This window comes from Pomacea canaliculata, linkage group LG13, assembly GCF_003073045.1.
Source record: "Pomacea canaliculata isolate SZHN2017 linkage group LG13, ASM307304v1, whole genome shotgun sequence".
NCBI lineage: Eukaryota > Metazoa > Mollusca > Gastropoda > Architaenioglossa > Ampullariidae > Pomacea > Pomacea canaliculata.
The window spans coordinates 16,347,049-16,372,836 of NC_037602.1; the positions used below are offsets into that span (position 1 = coordinate 16,347,049).

General features: G+C 36.7%; 3 protein-coding genes across 5 annotated transcripts in view; all 3 read right to left on the reverse strand.

Moving 5' to 3' along the window:
* Nucleotides 1-16,078, reverse strand: LOC112553702 (leucine-rich repeat serine/threonine-protein kinase 1-like). Of its 3 annotated transcripts, none has more exons than XM_025221094.1 (22): nucleotides 15,908-16,078; nucleotides 15,024-15,133; nucleotides 14,576-14,670; nucleotides 13,617-13,736; nucleotides 13,055-13,219; nucleotides 12,235-12,552; nucleotides 11,756-11,915; nucleotides 11,330-11,451; nucleotides 10,850-11,004; nucleotides 10,259-10,492; nucleotides 9,619-9,848; nucleotides 9,315-9,487; nucleotides 8,879-9,007; nucleotides 8,449-8,739; nucleotides 8,032-8,289; nucleotides 7,213-7,437; nucleotides 6,581-6,709; nucleotides 6,115-6,360; nucleotides 5,218-5,403; nucleotides 4,691-4,810; nucleotides 3,500-4,106; nucleotides 1-3,334 (listed from the first exon to the last, which is right to left on the reverse strand). In XM_025221094.1, the coding sequence occupies exons 1-22, from the start codon at nucleotides 15,937-15,939 to the stop codon at nucleotides 2,721-2,723; spliced, it is 4,719 nt and encodes a 1,572-aa protein (XP_025076879.1). In that variant the 5' UTR covers nucleotides 15,940-16,078; the 3' UTR covers nucleotides 1-2,720. The 3 variants fall into 3 exon arrangements, with proteins under 3 accessions (XP_025076879.1, XP_025076878.1, XP_025076877.1); XM_025221093.1 differs by having other exon boundaries at nucleotides 3,455-4,106; XM_025221092.1 differs by having other exon boundaries at nucleotides 1-2,364; nucleotides 2,725-4,106.
* LOC112554487 (protein flightless-1-like) lies at nucleotides 15,996-19,485 on the reverse strand. Its single transcript, XM_025222269.1, has 5 exons — nucleotides 19,375-19,485; nucleotides 18,767-18,990; nucleotides 18,311-18,350; nucleotides 16,460-16,595; nucleotides 15,996-16,156 (listed from the first exon to the last, which is right to left on the reverse strand). Exons 1-5 carry the CDS (start codon nucleotides 19,483-19,485, stop codon nucleotides 15,996-15,998), a joined length of 672 nt encoding a protein of 223 aa, XP_025078054.1.
* The window catches only part of LOC112553703 (serine/threonine-protein phosphatase 6 regulatory ankyrin repeat subunit B-like), a 13,027-nt gene continuing 6,721 nt past the window's right edge, over nucleotides 19,483-25,788 (reverse strand). Inside the window, exons 2-5 of the mRNA XM_025221096.1 lie at nucleotides 22,229-22,351; nucleotides 21,136-21,353; nucleotides 20,201-20,369; nucleotides 19,483-20,003 (exon numbers count right to left, since the gene is read on the reverse strand). Coding sequence (XP_025076881.1) covers nucleotides 19,807-20,003; nucleotides 20,201-20,369; nucleotides 21,136-21,353; nucleotides 22,229-22,247 — 603 coding nt within the window. The 5' untranslated portion in view covers nucleotides 22,248-22,351 and the 3' untranslated portion in view covers nucleotides 19,483-19,806. The remainder of the gene's footprint in view (nucleotides 20,004-20,200; nucleotides 20,370-21,135; nucleotides 21,354-22,228; nucleotides 22,352-25,788) is intronic.

Here is a 25,788-nt window from a genome sequence, read left to right on the forward strand (position 1 = left end):
TTTGTACATGATCCTTGACAGATTTTATTGATTCCTTCATGCAGACTGACCTTAGAGTATTATGACACAATACACAACTAAAGGCCTTAAACTCACATGCTGACATACTATGATTCAATATATATGCACTAACAGTGTAATAGGAACAAGGAATTTGTAAAACAAAAATATGTTGAAATGCTACAACTGTCAAAGTGGTCATCTATGGAGGAAAAGGAAAGTGATATCTTGATGGATAAAAAATCGAGCATACCGTAGACTCACATGACAGATAAATAAGAACTAAATTGCAAACATAATATGTCAGAAACTCATATTTTTTGTGCCTTTTACCAGTGACTAGAAAGCAGTAAGTTCTATTAGTCAAATTTATTTAAATATGTCTTCATACTGCATTCCTCGCTCTTTATTGATATGCTGGGGCTCGTTGTACAACACATCTAAACCTTAAGACTAATTTTTAGAAGCAATTTAAAAAGCGTTTTTATGAAACTGCTTTTAAGCTGTATACAGGCATTCTACACTTTTAGCTTGAAACCTAAATGTTTTAAAAATTCAAAATGTACAACTGAGCCCTGAATTTTAAACTATACTGTTTATCATAAAATCAACAAAACAATGATCTATCAAAGTTGTACACATTATCCTAAAATTCTTTAAACTCTGAAGATGCAAAAAGAGAACTCTTCCCTACCATTAATAATGCTTTTAATAATGTTAAAAATGATACACATTACAATATTTATCCTAAATGCCTTTTATTATTAGACAATCACTTTATGCACTCACACACACATACTACACTCAGTACACCTGCTTTAGCATTTTCAATATGTCACATAAAATAACACTGATATGTCAGTTGCTTGTCGGCTGGAACAGGAGATTCTGATGTTTGCCTATCTCATTACATGAATTGTCAATCACTATAGCTCCTCTGAATACCAAACGTGTACGTATAAAAACACCACAAATGCACATATCCACGTGTCCGTAAACACATTAGGTATGTATGCATTTGCACTCACTATGTATAGTAAAACGTTACAGAAAATCCCAGATTTTAGTCTTTTGTACAGTAATGTACAACTCTGTTCTGCTTGTCTAACATCACTGATATAGCGTGATTTATTCTGCTAATTCTGCTGAACCTTGAACACATTATGTGCTGCCATGAGTTTGTACATGAAAAACAAAATTTATTTGAAGCACTTTACATACAAGCTGGATGAACACACATTATCAGCATCCATCAAACATGTCTTACAAATTCATTCACTTAAATGAATTGCATGTTTAAATCACAATTCTCTTGCTCTCTCTCTCTCTTGCATGTGATCATGCACACACACACACACAGAATGAAAGAAACAGGAGTACTCAGAATAAATCCCTCTCAGTCCTGTAAACAGGTGTCAGATTCAGAGAGGTGTGAGAGCCAATATACAAACCCAAATGTCACTGTCATGCTCACAGGTACTTTTGCCATGATAAATTAATGCAGTCTTTTAATAACTAGTCCATTATAAAACTAGTTTCTGAAAAATTGTCATTTCTAGAAGAAATATGAATATGACACTATGCTAGAAAACAATATACTTGATTTGTGCAGTAAATTTATTCCATTAAATACTGGTAGCTATTTTTTCTTGTAAAATGAGACTGAGACTTTGTTTCAAAGAACATTCAAGATGCACAAAACAAGAAAAATGTCACTGTCTACAAATGCCTTGAGCATTAATGAAAAAAAAAGGCCCAATGATACCTGCAACATATATTTGACCCAAAATTAACCAACCAATGTTCTGTTGGTCAAAATGTGGCATTTATATAATGACACACATGAAATACTTGTTTGTTTGAAGAGAGAAGAGTTCCAATAAAAAGTAATACTTTTCCTAAAAACATGTACAGTCTCAACATATTACCTTGTCAACCCTGTATTTTGTAGCTTTGAAAAGTACAAATACTGTCCTTTTGAATGTATAAATAAGCAGGGAACAATGCTATGCTTATGACTTGAAGATTCATATATAAACCGCGAACTAATATACCTGGACTGCTGGCGGACGATTTTTTCCAGTTAACTGCTAAAACGAGGCATTTAATGACATCTTCCGTTTATTCACATTTCAGATTAACTACTAAAACGAGGCATTAGACGAACATAGCTTCCACGTTTATTCACATTCTTTGTTACAGCTCACCGAGACTAACAGTGGATCACTTCGCAAAAGGCTAAGCGATGGTCTTGGCAGATAGCAATCCACTTATACACTGTTTCCATGGTGGCATACAGTCATCAAATTTTTCTTGTTCCTAATCACCCTTAGTGGTGCATAGGGCCACTCCTATGCAAGTCATCTAATTAGTGGGAGAAAAAATGGACAGAATTAAAGGAGACCAAAAATTAAACAGTGACTAATTAACTGCATGAAGCAGAAAAAGGTATAAGACTAAATAAAACTTGTCTGTAAAACAAGGCTCCACCTGACCTCAACGTTCATAAGATTTTACATTAAGCATAAAAGCTTCTCAGATTGTTACATTTGTTTTGGACACAAACTGAAAATAACAGCAAAAAATTCTCCACTTGTCTGTCCACATGCCATAATTAGACAAAGACAAGCAGATGATCATAAGCCCACCAAAGTTATCACTATGAGCATTCCTGCAAAAATTATCACATACAAAAATATAGAAGGATATGACAATAAGGGCTACCTGTTTTTTAAAACATCTAGACTGTCTGCCTGCTCGACACGAGCTTTTAGCACTCTCAGTGACTGCCAATACTGCCGGATTTCTGTGATTTGCTCATATGAGCATTCTTCCCACATTGTAACCTCATTTAGTCCATCTCCATCACAACCCATATTATGCACTGCAACCACAAGATTCTGAGCCTGCAACAGGAAATGCACACTTCCTGATTGTGAATCAGGGTTTAAAGCTCTCGCAGTTGTCAGCATGATTGGTTTCAAGCTGCATATTTGTCCACAGTCTGTGTTCACTGATGTCCGTACAGTGTCTTCAGGTCGAGAACTGGTTTCTGCAGCTCTATCAGCAGGATGGGAGTAGCTCGTGTTTGCTGTATCCTGTGATTTTGACAGGTCCTTAGTGTTGATAAGAATAACTTCCCCTTTACTGGTTCCCACCCACAGCATGCCCCTGATGATGAGAAGAGACTGAACATGCACCTTATGATGCTCTGGTGGTAAAGTACGTCTTGGAGGTATTGGAGGACTTAACTCTCTTGCAAATCCAAGGGTGTGGTTTTCTGACTTTGATCTCCCTCGTCTAGGGGGCACTTGTGGTGGATCTTCTTCTACACCTGCAACAAGGCTGCCTTTAGAATCGCACAAGGGCTTCAGTTTGTTTGGTTTTGGAGGTCTGGGAGGAGGCTGCATGCTGGTGTCCAAGCTCATCTCTCTAGGTAAGCTTAAAAACTTACGATTCTGCGGTTGTAGTGGTTCCCCAGGGAAAGAGCTCATCATACCTGAGGTCAAGGTAGATGACAAGATTGTAGACCTTGGAGGACGTGGTGGTGGTAATTCCGTTGGGTCCTCTGATGTCCCTGGTTTCCCATGCTGCACAGGTTGTCTGTGACCTCTTTCTTCAATGCACTCTTGGCAGTCTGATGTTCTATGCAGTTTTATTTTCTCTATGGATATTTCCTCTATTATGTCAGCCTCCAAACATAATGCACACAAAACCATCTTTTGAGAAATGCTAAATTCCACAATGAGGGGTGACCCCTTGAAGGAACACCACAAACTGTCCTCCGCTTTGACAATGCAGGCGATCGATGATACCATTTCTGCTGAGGTAGACAGCTCCTTTTTGACACAAAGCTTCTCTGCTACCAAGAAATTGTCTGAAGAAACCACAAACAAAGCATGTCCACAGGCAACCCATAGCTCATGCTTACTTAGGTTTGGTACCAGACACATGGCACTGACAGGCTGTGTGGTGCGTAGTGTCAGCTCTTTTCTTAGTTTCCATTCATGCGTGAAGTCATTACGATGCCAGCGGTAGTGCTCGTATATTGCTATGGTGCCATCTGACAACCCCACATACACAAATCCCTCTCCATCTGCCAAGGACTGCAAAGAATAATTTAACACAGTTATCACAAGGTATATGCTGAACTTGCTGAACCAAATTATTTCTATAAATGCATTGTGAACAAAAGCCACTTGAGAACTACAGCTGGATTCAAAACCGAGTGTGTTAAAGATTAACTCATGTCAAACATAAAGTTGCTGCTAGGTATAGCATAACACAAAAACAACAATAACTTAAATCTGTGGAGAGGATTTATCCATGACAAAGGGTGCTAATTATTTTTTTTAAAAACTGACCTAAAATTAAACTTGTGACATCACTGATGTCAATAACAGTACTGATGAGGGTTTGCCAGATCTTTACTTTGATGACATCATGGGAATTAATATTTTGACCTCTTTGTAAAGACAAGAGAATTCGTCATTTGAACTTTTATCTTGATGAGTTCTTTGCTCCGATTTTTGTACCATCTTATAAGAGGGCTAGCCCATTTCCAGTATGGCCTCACAGAAATTAACATTTTTGGATATATCTAGTGACCAGCATAGACTGCTCGCAATAAAGAATAAGGTCATAGATACATCAGAAATAATACAAAGTACACCTTCTTTGAGTGAGTTACCTTCTTTGGGTTATGTTTGTCATGAATGATGCATCTGGGCTCTGCTTGCAGCTTACCAAGCTGATTCTGGCAACGTGGAATATCAGTGCAGGAGTTACCAAATATTTCTATGTATTTGGCCTGAAAATTAAGCAGTACAGTCACAGACTTGCATTGATAATCACATGAGCACTCTGAATCTGAATATCTACTATAGCAGATGTAATGAACTCACTGACTACGAAGTGATGTCCCTTTCTCTAACTGGCTAGAGGGGGCTGTCAACTATGATTTGTACCTTGAAGTGCCTTGAGCTTGTCTATAGGACTGGGATATGGTGCTATTTAAGCAAAATTTATTTTTATTATTTTCATTACCACACCTGTACCATGCAGCCACTATAACTGTAGTGTATCAAAGCCTGATCTTATGTTATTCTACCTTCCACCATTTATCTCATGATTATCTTATTCTTGTGCAAGGAACATCTGAATTTTTATAAATCCAAAAAGAGAATACATCTGAAATCAAAGCTACAGGGAACTTACCTGGACTCCTACCCACATACAGGATCCAACTTTAGTCATGCATGTGACAGGATGTCCTGGGCTGGTCTTACGATGGATGTGGAACTGGTTGGATGCTAGATTGTAGACACTCAGACGTCTGTCTCCAGTATCTTTAGTTGGGAACTCCCAGATCCAACAAGTATTGCGGTTCTTGATGATTGAAGGCTGGAAAGAAAAACCCATACCTTCAACAAGAAATGCTGACATTATTTAGAAGGAAAATAAACAGATGGACCCTTAACAGTTTAATTTAAAATATCTTTTTAAACTCATAAAAAGCTTGGTAAACAATTTGATTGTTAACACATTTTTACAGATAACATGTGGAAAGGTTAATAATATTTATTTGTTAACTGTAAGGACACCAGCAAGCATGACACAAAGCAAAATAAGCTATATCATAATTACAATAAAATCTCTTCATATCTCCATCTAGCCTGTGTCTGGAAGATTATCTGGGTAGATATGGGCTACCAAACAGAATGAATCTCTACTGTAGATAGCCAATTCTGAGTTATATTAAGACACCTTACACTGCTTATAGACATGGAAAATTAAACTTCAGTAAATCTGGCACTGTCTGTGATGGCAAGAGAAAAAGTCACCCCACCTGCTACAGTATGCCAAAGAACTACTAAGTTTCATGGTTTAGATCTCTAACCTGCCACTGAAAAACAACAAAGAGTTACTTTGGCAGGTTATTACAACAACCATCATATCTAGGGAACATTTTTCAGTCTGTTCACTGATTCCATGCATTACTGCTGTACAGCTTACTCAGTGGGTCAAGTCATTTTGTCAAGCCTAGCTAACCTGAAAAGCACGAGCAGCCTTTACTATCCATAAGACTCCACAACACAAAAAACACACACGTGCCTCTTGTGATGCCCACGCACAAGTGATGTTGCAAAAAATGCAGCTAGCCAGGTTGTCTGTTGGGAACAGACTTTTGCGGCTAAGTGACTCTTCTGGGTCCTTGATGTATGCACACTGAAGGAGAAAGCTCACATCCTGCATTCTTTTCATGACATCCACAGCTGATGGTCGCTTGTTTGGCTCATGTTCCCACATCTCGTGCATTAAAGATTCCAAATAAGGAAAGCATGGTACCACATTGTATTCCTGGGGGAAAGAAAACCGGTTCAGATTTACAGAAATGTATTATTTATTTCAGCTTAAATCCCTTGCTGTAAATAAGGAAGACAAACAGGAAAACTGAAAGTACAGTTTATTACAAGCAATGAAATAAAAATAAAACACAACTAAGACCCTTTGCTTAAGAAAAATAAAGACTTGAGTTAAAAATATACCTTAATGCTACAGTAAGATAAAAAATGCTCACTTTAAGGGATGGCCTGCGGCGTTCAAAGTTGATGATTTGATTAAGCTGGTGCAAGCGGGGATAACTCTCAAATGGTTGGTGACCAGTGAGAGTCTCATAAATAACCATGGCAAATGAGAAAATATCCACCTGCAAGTACAACAACTGGGTCAGAAAGTATAAACTAAATAAACCAATGTACTAAAAACATTTTGCAGCAAGCAGCACCAGTTTGCCAACTCTGATCTTCCTCAAATATGCTGATTAGAAACCATTTATAACCATGGATTATAAGCTTGCCTGTCATACTGTTTTGCTAAATTTGTAAAACCTTTAAGATTTGTAGAGCAATATATTCATTTGTCATTGCCTTACAGAATAACACCTTTCCTGTGAGTAAAGGTTGGCATGACAATTTAAGTTTCTTCATGAGAAAGGAGTGAGTTAAATTCTTATTGAGCAATCGAAGTTAACATTTTGTTTGATATCTGACACAAAAGATGAATTGCTTAGTGAAGCTTTCATAATGGTTTGACAAAGTTAACTGAACACATCTGCCAGAATGTGAAGAACAATGCTAGATGGTTAGGTAACAATAATACCACTGCATCTGATAAAATGAGACGGTAGCCTTTTTCTCTAGGCCAGCTGACCTTTTCATCGTATGCCTGGCCATACATGATCTCTGGGGCCATGTACCCAGGTGTGCCAACCATTCCCATCATGCCTTGAGGTGTAGCAAATTTGGAAATGCCATAGTCTGAAATCTTGACATTGATGTCGTCAGAAGGATCCAGAGAGCAAATCAAGACATTGTCACTTTTTAGATCACGATATAAGACCTTGTTCTTATGCAGGTAGTGCAAACCATTGGCAACCTGTCATTAAGAAGTGTGGCATCATATGCTGAACCAAACTAGTGTAAGCAAAATAATGGAAGTAGTGGTGATGACATAACTAATACTGATAATCATGAGTCCGACAACAAAGAAGATAATGCAGGTAATGGTGTGGAAAAGGTAATTGTAAAGGTAATTATAATGGTAATTGTCAACATTGTGCCATTTATTCATGGTCTATTTTTCTAGGCTGCTAACCGAAGGTAGAAGCAAACAGACTTCTTGAACTACTATTATAATCAGTAAAGTATCATATTTATTATTGTAGATTATATAAAAGAACCCTGCCAACTACAGTAATTTTCCATAAAACTATCAAAAAAAGACATGACAGAAAAATATGCAAGAGCTGCTAAGGGAATATCAAATTATTTTAACTTACAATGAGCATTCCACTGAGAATTTTTTTTTCTCTTCCTCCTTTCATTATCTCATTAATCTTATTAGTCAGTAAAGTGCATACATCACATATTACAGTAAACTGTTATGCACTTCTACATGAAAGAACTATAATAAACTTAGAACACTGGTCATTTCACATCTATCCACCGAAACTCATGAATTTGTGCTGACCTGATATATGATTTTAAAGGTGATGTTCTTGTGAAGTACTGAGCAGAAGATTTTATCCCTGTCAGTGTATTTGTTGAATGGGGGCCTCAGTGAGACATTTGCTTTTAGAACAGACCGAAGGCTACCCAGCGGAGCCAGTTCCAGGGCAACTAGAAGACTCGGGCGAACACATACACCATACAGAGCAACTATGCATGGATGACGAAGTTTGCTGAGGATGGCTACCTCTTGCCGAAGTTCAGAGAATGCCCTGCATATCTAGTGAACCAGAAATATTGGTAATGTATTTATAAAGAGCAGAGAATTTCAAAATCACAGGAAACATCTTAATATGCATTTATGTAGCATCTGAAATAATGAATTTTTCATTTATACTTGTTTTCAAAGCAAGTGGCCATTTCTTGTGTATAGACAAACCTTCAAACTTCTACTTTCATTACGGTCTTCCATCAACCAGTTGAAGAGCTCTTCCTGCTTGGCAAAATTTCCATAGACAATGTCACTCACAGGTCGTTCCTCATGCACTTCTGTGCTTTCAACAGTTGGAGAAGCTGGAGGATTTACCACATCAACAGCTGGCTGTCCAGTACTTGTCTGTGAGCCTCCACTTGACACCGATGACACACCACTGTCTCCTGCAGGACTACCTGTTGGTAATTCATTGGAATAGAAGACCTTGACTGCTGTATCTTTGTCACCCAGTTTACCCTGCAACACCACATACAGTATTTTATCCTGAAAGAAAATTTATCCTAGTTGCTTTATGATACAACATTAACCCCCATACTTCCACTTACACTGCAATGATCAACAGAATAATCAAAGAAAATGTGGAATGCCTTATTACCTTGAAAACACTCCCAACGGCTCCACCGCCAAGCTTTGTGCTAGACACCTGAATGTCCTCAATATGCAGATGAAATTTACGAGGAAGTTCAGTGAAAAGGAACTCTGGTACAAGCTCCTCCAGAGCCACCTGGATATAATGAGCAGAAACCAACTGTTCAACCAGTCTTCATGTTGATTAAGCATAAAAAAAACCAAACCCAAATTATCTCCCTGTATATTTGAGTTCCAGACAATAGCAAAGAAGCCCATTCAAGAACCCATCTATTATCAGCACTACCCACCATAACCAGCCACTCAATTTTGTCCACTAAACGCTATAAGCTCCTTGCAGTAGCATAGCTGCATCCTATCTTTTGAATGTAACCTTTACCTGTAACATACACCTCAACCAGCTTGCAAAAGACAAAAGAAACAATTGAATGTGCACATCTCACCCTACACCCTGTGTGGCAAAGTGCAAAGTCTCCCTGTAGCAGCGCAGCTGCACACTTATGCAGCTCAAAGTGCAGCATAGTGCCCTCAATAGTGCCCTGCCCTGGTTCAACACTGTCATGGCACACAGGGCACAGTGCAAAGACATTCATAACTTCTGGATCTTCACAGTGATCTGAAAACATAACATGTTTTCCTTTTCTAGAGGCAGTTTCATAACAAGCTTTCTTGAAAATGATAAGTTTTTTTTTTAGGTTTCAAAGCATGCTCTTTGGACGTAAATCAAAGTATCAGGAATACACATACGTGGAAAGATATTTTGAATGGCAGCATACAGCTCGTCAGACACAAATCCAACAACAGCTAGGTTTGAAAGGCTTCGGGTTATGCTGCTGATGAAGATCAAGATTCCTGGGATTTCCCTTCCTTCTACTCGATACACACATGTTTCCATCACCACCGAGCCCCCATCAAAGGTCATGCTCAATCCTGTCTGCCAGTACATCATGTGAAGCCGCTGCATCCTAAAGCCATGCCTGTAAATCAGGCAAATGAGCAGTGGTTAAATACTATAGAACAGCCTTGTAATTTAATAATAAGACAATTCAGTAATTTACACTGACATCCATGACAGGTAATTCAATAATTTATAGGGCATGCATGACAGATAGCAACCACAAGCAGGAATGAGCCACTACTGATCATTATTTACAGTCTTAAAAAATTATCTTTATTGTAATTATTTAAATGGACTTTCAGATGTACAGCTCTCATCAGATATTCTTCTACAACCAAGCAATTCAAATCAGCTAAAAATGTCATGCAACTGCTTTTGTTAGCATCTTTAATTATCAAACAAAGTAAAACATCTATATGCTGCATAAGCCATGAAGCATTGTTCAGCATCACCTACAGTGGACTTGTAATGGGATTTGTCAAGAATTACCGGCTGGAATGAAGTGTTTTGTCTGAGCCTTCCTCTTCATGAGGTCTGGCTCCTAAGAACCAGCGTGACTGTGAGAACCTTTCTTTTGACAGAAGCAGACCCAGAATCAGGCGGGACCACAGGCGAGCAGGAACGTGAGGCAGAGAATAGAACCGAAGTAGTTTACGTTCATATTGCTGTCTGTGGAGTTGCAGTCCTGGTGCTTCCCGTGGTAGGCGACATGGCAAAAGAAGACTGCAGAATACAACAAATATTCTCTTCTTGTTTAAAGATATCAAAGAAGAAAAATTACTTTGAATGCTTGGAACAATTATTTTCTGTGGCAACATAGAATTATGTAGTGCCAAAAATGTACCATATTATGAAGTATCATTTTTAATATGTTATTTTAAATTGAATTGAATGAGTTCAGAAGGTGGCATTTATAGTCTGTGCATTAGATGACACATTTATTTGTTGACCTGTTCCTATACTTCCTTGCCATTGCTATATAACTCAAATTCTGTTCTCACCAACTATACACAATTTTTCTCTTTCCTCAACTGTGGAAGAAACAAATAAAATATAAACATATATATATAAAATATGTACATATTCTGATCTTGCTCTGTGATTTCAGCGCCAATGTCAAAGTGCTTCAGAAGCTGAAGGAATGCCTTGAGGATGTCCTCTGGAAGACCCTTATTGGTAAGAGTTTGCTGAACAGTGCTCAGGGTTTGCCTATGTGGTGGAGTATTTCTTGATGGCTTAAAAACAGAACAAAAAAAGAAAACTTATAAAATAATTATCATTTTTATTTAATGTAAAATATGTGGCCAGTAAGTAGCTTCAGGTGTCAGGCAGTACCTGATGACCAGCAAAGAAGTGGAAACTTAAAACTAGTTTTTAAACAATCTAAGTTTTAAATTCTGTGCATCACCTGGTGCAAAGTTTTTCTTAAACTAATCTTATTAAGCCACAAAAGGAAGCCCTTTATATCAATTTGTATGCACATCCGATGCCTTACAAGATATCATACTTGAATGGCACCCAGCTGAGATAATCAGTGGATTCATCAATTACAAAACTTACCAAAAGCACTGCTGCTATCATACGAACTAGCCAGTCAGGATCCAGAAAATACAGATTACAGAGTCCCTCTGTCCAGACGTCATAATGGAGTAAACTTCCCATCTGACACCACACAGTGACAGCTGTTGAAAGAAATGTTAGGGACAGCTGATATGACAAGCCACACTGGCTGAAAAATGTGTTTGTCATGCTAAAAGAAAAGCAATTTAAGGTTGATAAAGAACAAGTACTAAAAAACTTGATTTGCTTCATAATATTTATCTGACAAAGAAAGAGGAGTAAAGAAGTGCTTTCTGGAAGGTGTGATGGTTAAAGAAAAAGTTTGTGTAATTTTAGTTGTAAAATATAAACAAGAGGAATTAAATTTTATTTTACTTCTAACATAGAGATTGTGTTACAAATCATAGTAAGCAGTAATTCACATACCTTCCTGAAGATCATCAAATGTATGGAAATCTGTATCTGGTACAGTGTTAATAAGCTCATCAAATTCTGTCTTTGTTAGGAATGGTGGCTGGTTGTTCATCAACCTTTCAGCATGCTTTTGGTTAAGAACTTCGTCAATCTTCAAGTAACTTTGTGGTAACTGGAAAGAAATAACTGAACTCAATCAATCTTTTATTTAGATCTTTCTTTTCCAGAGCAACAGTGTCCAATGAAAAAGGTAAAATATAAAATGTCTCTTACTATTACAACCAGTCCCAAAGATCTTAGCAGAAACAGAATTTATGAAATTCTAACTTTATCTTAAAAGTTCACAAATTTAATTTACAAAAGAAGCAGTTGAGCTATGAGTGAAAGAAGATTAAAATCACGACAGTACACGTTCATCTCAAAACTATTTCACAGAAACGATTACCACTAAATATCCGGGTTTTTAATAACAAATCATATCTTTTTCTTACCTTCTGACCTACAATGTATTCTCTAATGCTTGGATTCTTTATAAAACTGAGAGCTGAGAGATAGACTGCGCTTCTCAGTTGCTGCGTGCCCTGTCTCATTCCCTGTGTGCTTCCTAAGCCAACAAGCACTACATCAGACAGATGAGGGTAGATTCCTCTGTGATCATCTTTGGGAAAGACATCAAAGTTCTTGTCGCCCTGTTCATACATCTTGTTAATGTCTTGAAGGAATTGCTCTTTCCTTCTTAACACATCTGATGGCTGAATTCTATCGCACATTGTCCCAACAATTATTACTGACGCCTTCTCCAGTCTTGCCTGAAAATATTAAAATAGCGATACAAAATACACAGACAGATCTGAAAAGATCAAAGATATTATGAAAAAAACCATGAAAATGAAAGAATGAAAATGAGCAAATGATTTCGGATGCTGATATAATTTTACAAATAAGATTTTTCTGCTGACACATCAAAAATCTGTCCTCCATTTACACAGTTCATTATATTTTTTAGTTTCACTGGCCCTCTATTAAACAACACTTACAACAACAACAACAACATATATATATACATTCAATAATCAATAATAAACTATCAACACTGTAGAACATCTGTAACAAATGCACATACCACTGCCAGGCCATAAATATATATCCAGCATCTTTTAAGTGAATGTCTTAATTCCTTTTAAATTTATCATCAATAAAGTTTCCTTGACCTAACTGTAAAGTAATATTATCAAGACATGACTTATCTCCAAATACAGAGAAAAGGGGAAAATAAAGAACAAATCACCATGATCTCAACTCTTGCCATACCTTGATGCCGCAGAGCCAGTGGTCAAGATGGTTAATGCCAGCTGCCATGTCCCACACCAGCAGGAAAAGGCAATTCTCAGTCCACAGAACAGGGTGCATGGCCATGAGCTCTAAGGTACCCGGTAGCTCCCAGATGCGTAAAGTTACTTTAGGCTTATCCTTTCGCTGTGAACATGTACATATTAGTTCCAGAATAAAAGTATGATAGAAAAAGATGAAAATTTGTGATAAAAGTTCTGAGGCCTGTGAGCATGTGTTAGTTAAGATTTTTAAAAAGTTAAAAACAGGATGAGTCTCAAGATTATAAAGTTTCTATTAGTAAGAGTTTCCAAGAAAGTGAAGCACATTATAGACATTCATGCATGCACACACAGAAACACAAGTTGTGGACATATGAGGAATTATTTAATATGTTGACAAGTAGTAATTATTTTGTAATAAGCCTATAAGCAAAGTTACCCCTCCCTATAAAGTTTTTTATATTTTTCCTAGAAATTTCATGTTAAGATTATAACATAACTTTTGAATTTTGATAAAAAATAAAGAAACGCAATAATCTGACCCCTTCAATTTTGACTTTGCTCTCTTTAAAAGTGGAGACAGTAGTTGGGATGATTGTGTCGCAAAATGTGTTGCCACAGTTGGGTGCTAAAGTCCTGATCACTGTACTTTTTCCTTTGCCCTGCACAAAATGAAAAAAGTGTACAACTGCAAAATTTTCTGAAATGTATGCACAAACTTAAGTTTCTGAAATCAATAATGAAACCATCTCTTAAACAGACACATGATAATCTCTTTGCAGGAAATACATTTTGCAACTACTCAGATGTATTTTAATGGATGATATAAATATTACAAACATGAAGCCTTTTGTAGGCAGAATCTCACATCGGAGTGGGCATCCGCATTACAACAAAAATTAATATTTTATCAAATACTGTCAATGGTGAATCAAGCATGGCTTAATTGATCTGAAGAAAGCAAGTCAATACTAATTAATGTGAGCAAAGAGTTAGCACAATACAAGAAAACATGACTGAAAAGCCCAACAGCACCGAAGAAACAGACCTGTCCAAAGTTATAACTCAAACAAGGCATGCCGGTGATGATGAACATTATCAACATCAACCTGAAATTCATCTAAGAAATTATCTTTGACTTCCTCTTGACCTCATTGATGTGCCATGTAAACAAGAAATAAAGATAGGAAAAAAAATGCTTTAGCAGAAAATATGACTGAAATAGATTAAGTAGGATGAATTCAATCTTACAGTTCTATTTCACGATAAAACCTCATCCATCTGACTAGCACAGAATATTGAGCTGGATGAAAATAATAAGGCAACACAGGTGAGCATAAACCATTCTGAAATGCTGATACATTAAATAAGCTATGACTAGTTTGAATCTTAACATTTTTAACTTATTTTGAGTGTGATCTGTACAGATATCCAATATGATTATCTTATAACCCTTTGAGATGCTACTTGGTTTTAAATACATAAGATTTAAAGCACAAACCGGGGGCCCGAGGACTATTGTCTTCAGAATGTAGGTGGATTCGACTCTACGCAGCTGATCTCTCAAGTGCCCTATAATCTCCTGAGCTCTGTTGCCTAACCAAATTTCATAACAAAATGAGTAAATAATAAACAAGCATAAATTGAAAAAAAACTATAAAAGTAACAGGCATTAATAGCTACTCTTACATTAAGAGAATCAATATAACAAAAAGCATGCATAAGGACAATCATATTTTCTGTAAAGAGAATGTGTACAAGTGTGACTGTGAAAGTCAAGTGTGTGTGAGTGGTACCTGTATTTGTGAACTCATCTGTGTGCACAAGAGCGTACAATTTTTGCATAGTACATTTTGAAAGAGTTCAGATGGTGATGAGTGTGAAAGTATACATGCATAATTCAGGAGGGTGTCTAACAGCTGCAAACAAACTTGCCACCATTAAGTCACCTTGTATAACATCACGAAGTTGTCTGTTTTGGATGTTTAGATCCTGAAGTTTCAGGTCCCAACAGTTGGTCAACCTGCCCATCTCTGGAGGAAGGTCTTTCAAAGGGTTTCTAAAAACCACATGATCAAATATAAACAATTACTACAGCAAGCTAGCCTTCATAAAATAAATGCTGAGTTTCAGATGTAAGTGCAAAATGACTACTCTTATTGATCTAAATGGGCAATTATAATTTGGAAGGTGTGCTCAGTTATGAAAGCTATGAAAAAAATACCGAAAATAATTTTAAAAAATCAGAAAATATGCTAGTTACAAGGCACAGAAAGGTCATAGTGAACATTCACTGAGGAGAGATAAGTCATAGCAATGGATTGCAGAGTATTTATTAAAACATGTGCACAATAATCTGTAGACAATGTCTTGTGGGAGTCTTTCAAATGCTGAAAACATGCCTACACACACATACATGTGCACAGACTGGTGTATAATACACCTAGATATTCATGTGCATGTAAACAAACACACACATACAAACATACACACACATTAGGCCTACATGCATTTGGAGTATATAAATGACTGGTCTGTTCAATGGTGTGCGCTGCCCCACTCATCATCTTGACCTAAAAAGGATCGTGCTGTTCTATTTACTAATATGTGAAGACTGAAAGGTTGAATATTTACATTTTATGCTCATTTACATGAGACACATCAAGAGAAGAATTATGAGCAAGAGGTGAGATCTGAATCCAAGACCCATAATCCTTAATATCTTGGTGACAAGCACTTTATAAGTGTATCTGGGGGAGAAACAATTCATGCGTACAAAAATTATTTTCTTGACATCATAATAGTCATCATGACATCATAGCACTCATCGTACCTGCTGATGTCCAGGCTTGCCAGGTTGCTCATGTAGCACACACTGAGGGGCAGCTGGCATAGGTTGTTGTCGCTGAGATTGAGGCACACTAGGCTGTTCGTCGGAAACTCCAGCAAAGCTTTTCGGTTTTGCGCCAGCCCAAGTGATTATTGCTGAGGTTCAAATCTGTCAAACTGGGGCAGTCCCAATACTCTGGAGCAATGATGAACTCTATGTGATTGTGGGAGACGTCCAACTTTTGCAATGTACCTGGAGAAAAAAAAAACTCTTTGATAGCAATTTGCCAAATGACTTTACTTCTGAGACATAAAGCATAAGATGCTGTATTGAACCAGTTTATTTATCAGTTCTTTTTTTATCATTACCCCAGAACTAAAGCAACATCTTTATATTTTAAGGCTTACTTATGTATTTCTGTGCATATTTATGTTACATACACCTTATTTTTCTCTTTCAAACTGCTTTGTTGCTGACACATGAAATGTCAAACTGCTCAACATATCCTGTCGAGAGATTTTTTCCATTCTGATGAGATCATGACAATCTACTTACCTAGTTTCAAAATGTTTTCTCGAAGCTGATCCAGTTTATTGTGTTGAAGATTTAATGTGACAAGACTGCCCCTCCAGAAATCTTCAGTACTTGGAGGAAACCTCTCCAGACTGTTGTGAGATGCATCAAGATACTCCTGAATATTGACAAACAGCAAACAAATAATTTAAACACATTATGAAGAAGTTTTACTTTTAAAAGCTTCATGATTGTAAAAGAAAGGAAACAGAAGCTGAAACGCCTACATAAAATACATTCAAATCGACACCCCTTTATGGTCAAAGCCAGGGAACTAAATTGCGCCATTTAGTGTACACAACCTTTTTAACCAATAAAAAAAAACAAAGCAGAAAAGCTTAATCATATTGCTAAAACAGTCCCAGTGCTCATGAAACGTTTACACAGCAACATAATAATTCTAATTTTAATATATAAAACACACAAAAAGTCAGCTAAACATAATGAAACAAAAATTTTGTGTCATTTTCTATTCTATGTTCAGTTTTTCCCCCAACTTGGGTTAACTAGTCATCGACATTAGTTTTTTACAAAATTGCAAAATGACTATCTTACGACTTCAGAAAATTATGGATATAACATAATTAACATAATATGTCCTACATTTCTATAATATTTTTGCAAACATTTTACATGAACCATGCAGTCTAATAAAACATATCAATATTCTTAACATCTGTAAAAGCTGCAGCCAAGGTGACAACCTATAGCCTTAATATACTGTTATTAACAGCATATTACTTTTGTGAGATGCTAAAGGCTTCCACCTTTTCAAAACGCAAATGTTGAGAAATCTGCACCTTGAAATAAGCCAAATGGTTAGACATAGCCCTCATGCTACCTTTGAAGCACAAAAAAAGAAGAAAGACTTTATCAACTCACTAGATTGCAGGCCCACGCAGATGGTAGAAAACTTAAATGTTGACTAACATCCAGGTACTTTAAACCCAGACAACCCATGATGTCAGGTGGAATCACATCGAGAGCGTTGTGAGAAACGTTGAGTTTTAAAAGGCTTGAGCACTTCCAGAAAGATCTCTTTGATAGGCTTGATAGTGCTGAAATATTTACAGCTTAAATAAATGACCAACACAAATTTTTTAATTACCTTTTAACTCTCTTCCGTATAAATCTAAACATAACATTTGTTTGAGAATGCCATGTCTGCTGTTGTTTGGGTTTGGAGTCTTATTCATGGAACATAAAAACAATAGTTACACACAAGTCATATGAATTTTGCATAGCTGCTATGCACCTTTTTCATTCTTCCCAAGCTTGTGTCACAGTTTGAATTTCCCACAATTCTTTATTACATGGCATATGGATTTTTTGCATAACAATTTTTTTGACTACAAAATATTATGTTTGAACAATGTTATTGGGTGTTTTAAGGGTATTACAAGGTTAAATTGATTTAACAGTATTTTATAATCGATTCCATTCCAAAGTTCAACTTTAAGATATTGTTATTATATCAAATTAATAAGCATAAAACATAAGCAACAATATAAAATCATGCCTTCAAATGTCAACTATTTGTGCTTTGTGCAAGTTTTGTAAATTTATGGTTTTTACGGATTTACATTTCTATTTTCTTATGTCATATGACTAGCACCAAAGTATACTTGATATGTATGCTTTTACCTAATAAGAAAATAAGAAAAAAGAAAACCATTATTTCCATCTGTAACTTATTTAAAAAATTAGAATTAGCTTACAAGAAGTAGACGCTGTAAGTTCCACATGAGCTGGTGCAGTAGTGAGCCTCTGCAGTTGATTGTGGGACAGATTAAGCAACGTCAGTGAGCCTAGCTGAAAGAGTTCCTCACTCACCTCCGTTATGAGATTGTAGGAGAGATCTACCTCCTCTAGTCTGAAGAGACAGTTACATGCTTTGGCTTTATATGTTATCAAGGTACATCATTTGAATCCAATGATACATTTGGTGTTGGCATGGAAAGAAAACATATGAATAAATGGAGCTAAAAACTTTTCTTTTTTCAAAAAAAAAAAAAAAAAAAAAAGGAAGAAGAAGAATTACCTTACTAGCTGAGAAATGGAATATATCAAAACACAAGGAAGTGGTGGGTAGGTGTCTTTACTTCATTTGATCTATGAATCATGTAGATGTTAACATCCATTTCAACATCGTGATTAAGCCAATTCCATTCATATATCTGAATGGCGACAGCTGGAGGACAATGCATTTTAACTAAGGTTCTCAGAAGAAATATTGTGTTGCTGTTTCTCAAGGTGAATCTTTCCTCAAAACTGAAGAAACATAATTACCTTTGACACAATATTTCTGATGGATCTGAAGGTCCTAGAAACTTGACCAGTGCGTTGTGAGAGACATCGAGGTGGATGAGATTTGGCATCAGCCATGGAAGACAAGATTCCAACTGCACAATTTTGTTTTCTCGTAGAATCACTGTTGTTAATGAGCTTGTCAATGGAAAAAGCCATGACTGGTGAATGAAATGCACCCCTGATCTTTTCAATATGTACTTCACCTGCACATCAAATCAGTATCAAATCTATAAAAGATGAAATCTAGCAATAATGAGTTTCTCACTCTGGATAATTAAATTTATCTTTTGAAATGCATCATTAAAAATCACAATAATTTAGAAAGAAGTGGTAACCTTTGTCTTCTCTATAACTTGTTCAATTTTTTTTTTTTTTTTTGGAGACTGATTTGCTGGAAGGTCATTTTTACCCCGTTTATTTACAATCTGAAAAAGAGTTCTGTACAAGATTATAACAAATATCACTTTCACCTTTGAAACCGTTTTTTTTTTATCAGGAGATAAATTTTCCTTTTGTTTTCAAACTCAAATAGAAGACTGTGCAGACAAAGTTTACAAAAAAAACCCACCTGCACTTAGTATGCTTACCTCAGTTTCATCCTTACGAACTGGGTCATATATTATGTTTACTAGCTCTTCTGCAAACTCTGGAAAGGTTTCTATAATACACTTAGTCAGTTCACCTCCAAAGTGTTCCATTAACAGTAGTGCAGCATCCTTGTGCTGTCCTGCAAATCACAGCTAATATCATAGTAAACAATAAAGAGATCAATCAAAATATACTTTTGTCTAAAGATAAAAATAATGAATCTTCTATTTAAGCATATTGGAGATCAGAAAGGTCCTTAATGCTATCAAAAGTGCATCGACATGTAATTTGTAGCTGTTTACATGGAAATATAAAAAATATTTTTAAAAAATGAAAAGAGTAATAGTGTCATTCAACAACAGTCTCAAGAACAACGGGTTGCATTTCCTAAAGTGCAGCATTATTTAAATATATGTCTCTTAAGAAACTGCTCATGATAAAAAGATCATACCTTCACACGCAGCATACAGAGGCACCATTAGCTCACAGTTTCGAAGAGCAGACACCAGTTCTACAGGTTTGTTGACATCCATTCCTGGGATAAGCCAGAACTTAACAACATCAATGTTGCCTCCAATGCAGGCAGCATACAGCAGTGATGTCCTCACTTCATCGTCTTTCAGAAGATCTGCTCACAGCACAAACATCAACAAAGGAGCTGTTATATCATAACCAAGGTTAAACAGCACTGAAATATTTCCTGTTGGCATAATCATACACACAGATTTAAAGGCAAAATATTTACATTAATTATGCACTGAGCTATATTTTAAGTAATATAAAGTGATAATTATATCTTTGGGTACATAAATGAATAATTCTTACAGGAATGCTGTTGGAAAAGACATCTTATTATCTCTATATTCCCTGCAAGGGAGGCAGAGTAAAACTCGGAGTTATCCTGCCACACCCTTTGTTCCATGATGGAAGTAGGAAGCAGCAATTGCACAATATCCTGATGGCCATTCAAGCATGCCCATTGCAGAGCAGTTCTCTGAACAACAAACAAAAGTTGTGGGTTAACTATCTTGAGAAACAAATACTTCATCATTTGTGAATAAATTTTCCAATCAAAGTACAAAAGAAAAAAAAAGTTCAGGAAGTCAAGTTGCGCATATTAATTGTTAATGTCTTCCCAATGATGAAACATTTAGAATGAGTTAAAAGACAAATTGTAATAATCACCCAAACAATTCAAATACTCCTGAAAGCTACCAATCCAAGTAAAGCAAAGAATTTTCCGGAACAATGATGGAATTATTTTAAAACATTATGTGCTCAACAATAAATTACATCACAAAAATGTTGGCATGTTACTGTGAAAGTGTTAGTCACCCAAGCTATAGGAAACCTGGAGGATATTAATTCATAGTATTTAGTACTATCTTATGTATTATTAGCTAATAATAAGTAGTGTTAATCGCAACAAGTATAGTACACTTTTACTTGAGAAGATTTACTTTTACCGAGTTTCTGCACACGGTGTAGAAAATATTAATCATTTGTCTTTTTCTTAGTTTGATATCTTTCCTCAGTTCTAAAAGGTGAAAGAGACCATTTTTTTTTTACACTTATTCAAACCTCTTATATGTTTGTATTAAAAATCTGTCTAGGTGAGTGGCACACCTGAATTACAGCTACACTGAAACTCATACTTTGAATTGCCATGGTAGCCATTTTATAGACCCAGCACTAAATCTTCTCAGCAAATTGTATGCATCATAAATGCATGAAAGAAGCAGTTGTGAATGTTTTCTCACTCCTTCATGTTTTATGGTGGGGTCGATGTGAGCTGCTTCCAGGAAGAATGTTGCAAGTGTATGAAAGCCTTGTGCACAGATCCGGTGGAAGAGTGTGGGCTCCTGTTCGAAGCACTTTTGAATATCCTCAAATGAGTACTTCTCTATGACCTCGAGCAATACACGTTCATTTTTAGCATTTAGGGCCTGATGCATGACCTCTGAAAGGCATGGTAAACCTGAAAAAAGGCATCATTTAAGATATAATACCTTCAAAACAAACTTTTTGCATAAAATTTCTACTTTGCACCAGCATATGTATGCACACACACACACAAAATACACATAATTCTGCATTATTTAAAATTATCTTTATGTCATAAAAAGATGACAAGAATAATACACCATACTTGATGTTCTGCCCTTCTCCAGCATCAGCAGGGTTCAAATACGTGCTTTACATACATACAGACCCATAAGTAAAGGGTGCGTATCAAATGCACTTTCATGTGCATATGAGTGCACACACATGCATGCATATCCATATGCAAACATGCATACAAACAAAAACTCCTCCCATACACAAAAAAGAAAGTGAAAAAGTAAAGGGTGGTGGTGGTGTTCAATAAAGAGAAAAAAAACCTCAAAAGCTATTCAATAGTTAAACATCTCCCACATAAAAACATTTTGCCTGCTTTATATTTCTTTAGCTCTACATAAATCATGACTGAAATAAAAATCCCTATGCACAACCATGCACAGAAACTCATTTTTAATAATAATGATGTTGATTTATAGAGCCTCCTATTCAACCAACAAAGGCAAGCTCAGAGTGTATTGCGCACATAGTCACACAAACAGTATCAGCATCATGATTTTACAAATTCATCCACAATCATACAAGCCATAACCTTTCTGCTCTTTCTCTCTCTCTCACACACAAAGAACGGTAAGAACCATTAACTGTCAGTCCTGTAATAAACCGTTGTCAGATCCGCAGCAATGTGTGTCTGAGCCAAGATGCAAACCCACTATACTACCTAAATCTTACAGGTACTTTAACCACCACACCACCAACCACTCTACAGACTACTGTATGATACCTAGTATATACCTCCTTCCTGCTGATTCATTCTAGCAAGAGATAGAATGTATGCACACTTCGTTCACTTCTTGTTTGAGTCCAAAGTGTATGGAAGCATGGTGTCCACTGCCTCTCAAGTGTCGCTTTTTTCTTCTAAGAATCAAAAGAACAAATTAATGTCTTCAATCTTCAGTTGTAAAACATTCTTATTCTCACATTTCAGGTTTGGCATCCTGCTGTCTGACAGAGTCAAAAACTTATAACTGAAGATGATAAAAATAAAATACCAATAAGGATGACAGGAAGCCTACAGCACTACATATTTGATGAATTAAAACACAATTACTTCATCGTGAACAATTTTAAAGAAATATAAGGTTACATACTTTTTGGGTGATACAATCTGATTATATCTACAATGTATAAGAAAAATTGCAGGTCAGCAAACAAGTATGACATTGTACACTCCACCTCTTCCAGACATATAAATGCCAAGCAGACAGCAAGGTGAGCCACTTTATCATCACTAACTCTTCCTATACAGTTCACACCGCAGATGAAAGTCTTCATACCTACAGCTTAATTGTGTTGATGCTGAGTATTAGCTATTAACGAATGTGCTAAAAAATAACATTTCCTACAAAACAATTTGCAAATATGATATGCCCTAAGAAATGGTATTGAAAAATATTTTCCTTTTAAACTTGGTGTTTCCCATATTGTTCAGAAATGAATTGATGAATTCATGGCTTAGTAAATGTATTATGAGTTCATTTAATAGATGCTTAAACAATTTATGGCGGAAGTTGAAATTTTTGAATTTGTGCATGAAATTCGTGTATGTGACCTACAGATATTCAAGGAACAAGAATTGGAATAACAAAACGTTCCAATAACGAAATGTGAGGCATAAACGGGTTAATTAATGAGTGCCATCATTTGAATAGCCAAACATGGTCACTTTTAGTTATCTGAAACATTCTCTTTTAAATTATTAATGACTTTGGCTAAAACTGTGCAATGTGTTTGTGCTTGTAAAGTGGTGAAAACATAAAATAAATAACAGTATCTCAACGAATCATAAATACTGTGCAGGGGTGATTCGAGGTCAGTGGGGCAAAGGCACAGAGATTTTGAATTTACTCACATACAGGATGTAACTGTGAAAATAAGGGCTGGTGCATATCACTAAGAATGAGTTGGATAGCTACAGTTGGATGACTACAGCACTCAAGTAATTTAATTTTGTGTTAACCATCTAGTAAGTGCCTTGCCACACGTTGTTTTCACGCGGATCTTTCTCTGCACGTGGCATCTGTTTACAGGGCTGGCTGCTTGCCGTAAATAAGCCTAGCTGCTGACAACGGCGTAAACACCAATTCCCCCCCCCCCCCCCCCCCCGCCACACGTTGTGCTCACAACCCTAAAACATCAAAATTCACTCCAGTTGATGTTAATTTAAAGGAAGATTTCATCATCAGAGGTTCCTGAAACATAATATTTAGTCACTGACAAAGATGTTGTGTCCTATAGCTACAAGGCCATAGGCACTGAATATTGTTCAGTGCTTCGCCATTTCAAGAGCATTGTATGTGGATGGCCAAGTCTAATCCTCTCCCCTCCCACCCCACCCCGACCTTCTGTCATGTCCAGACCTCATCATATGCTGATGACATTCACCTTCTCAACATGTAACTTTACTACAGGGGCAAGCAATGAATTCTTTGCATGCACATAAGAGTCAGATACTAGCCTGCGCATGTGTTTAGCAATTTCTCTGACCCAAGCCTACAGGAATTATCTCTGTAGGAAACAAAGGCAGACATGATTGTGTGCCATGCATTGCTGTGGATTCAATAAGGAAATGTGTGGTCTTCCGTTCTTCTTAATTTTATTAGTTTGTTTTACCACATTCTGGGGTGGCTACTCTTTCAATACAAAGTGACTACTCTTGTTGTAGTTGTTCTTTAAGCCAGACTAAATCTGTACTTTCTTATTTTTCATCTATTTCTATGCATAATGCCAAAAGAGAAGACGTACTACAATTTCAAAGAGGACAAAGAAATTTAAACAGTGGGATCCAGAAAAAAGAAAATAGTCTTGAGACACCTTTGAAGCATTTTTTTAAGGCAGGTGATCAGCATGTCAAGAGTGAAGCAACCTCTGGGTCAAGGTCACAACAGTTCACAAAAACAGCGTGGAGCAAAACAATCTCTTGGCTCTTTTTGCTCACAATAAGCAACATAGATCAACTGAGATAAGAAATTCAGTGAAGGTAGAGGACTTCTTCAGGTGAAACAATGTTAGTTCCTTACAGCTTACATGAAAAACAGCATCTGCATGGCATGTGAGCTTTAGGTAGTGTAGGAAAATAAGAGATGAGAGACAGTCGAGTTTTTAACATGCTGTCAAGTGTAAAGTGACACTAATTATAGGCACTGAAATTTGGAAGAACACTTTTGAAAAATTTCAAGCACATCCTGCTTGAGCATTTTCAATAGCCGGTGGGACAGGACTGTGAGCAGAAATACCTATGTAAAGGAAGCAAGTGCACTACTTTTGAGGCATTTGACAAATAACAAATGGCATGACCAACTTTATTAATCCTTACGGGCAATTGCAATTTGAAGCAGTTATACTCAGTTATGAACAAAACACTTGATAGTTACAAGATAAGACAAGTGATGCATCATAACAAATCACAAGCTCTATCAAAAAACGAAAAAATCCCAACACATTCACATCTCTAAAACCATTCCCAAGGCAGATCTATGACACTTGTACACACACATACAACTGACATTTGCAGGGATGTTGTGCAGCTGTAAATGCTGAGGGTAAAGGGGATTTAAAATGTTTGCATCTGCTTAAATTCAGGCAAATATTATGCTCCGAACCAAGTATTTGGGGTGCATACTAAAGATCTTCTGGCCGAACACCATGAAGAGATGCAATACAGAGCAGGGACATGCACCTTGGCTGAAACAATCCAACTGTGGCACTGGTGATGGCTAGGAGACGTGTGCCGCATGCACAGACTCAATCCCCAGAACAGCCCTGCAATGGACACCGCAGGGAAAGATGAAATAGGGAGAGGTCCAAAGAGACATGGAGGCAAACTGTCAAGAAGGACCTCAAGAGCAGAGGCCTATCACTTGAGACAGTCCCCAAAGCAGCAGCAGCAGACAGAACCAGATGGAGGTCTCTTACAGTTGCCTCACGTGCCAGACGGCACAGAGAGGATTGATTGACTATGCTCTCTTGCATGAATTGAATTTCAACAAAACAAATTCTCCTTCCAGGATATTTTCAGCCATAGACATGATGCCAAATCATTTCTGATAATTTCCTGCTCACAAAATGAAGCAAAATTTATGAGGCATCAAGAGGGGAATTTTCTCCTCTCTCGAGCTATAAAATGCATTTTATACTTATAGAATGCATTATATACTTGTATACTATGCAATTTAATTTCATACGTATAAAAGGAATTCTGTAACTTCAGAAATGAAATGTGTATGGAAATGAGGCTAGCTCATTTGCATATAGGGAAAGAAGGTCAAAGATCAACCAGTCAATGCTTTGTAACG

Coding starts and splice junctions, on each gene's coding strand:
- LOC112553702 (XM_025221092.1), bottom strand. CDS start 15,939: ATGAGCAACCTGGCAAGCCTGGACATCAGCAG. Junction 11,916..12,234: donor AATACATTGTAGGTCAGAAG/GTAAGAAAAAGA, acceptor ATTTCTTTCCAG/TTACCACAAAGTTACTTGAA. Junction 4,107..4,690: donor ACAAACATAACCCAAAGAAG/GTAACTCACTCA, acceptor TATTCTTTGCAG/TCCTTGGCAGATGGAGAGGG.
- LOC112554487 (XM_025222269.1), bottom strand. CDS start 19,485: ATGGAACACTTTGGAGGTGAACTGACTAAGTGTATTATAGAAACCTTT. Junction 18,991..19,374: donor TTCGTAAGGATGAAACTGAG/GTAAGCATACTA, acceptor TTTGATGTGCAG/GTGAAGTACATATTGAAAAG. Junction 16,596..18,310: donor CCTACAATCTCATAACGGAG/GTGAGTGAGGAA, acceptor GTCAATATTCAG/GAGTATCTTGATGCATCTCA.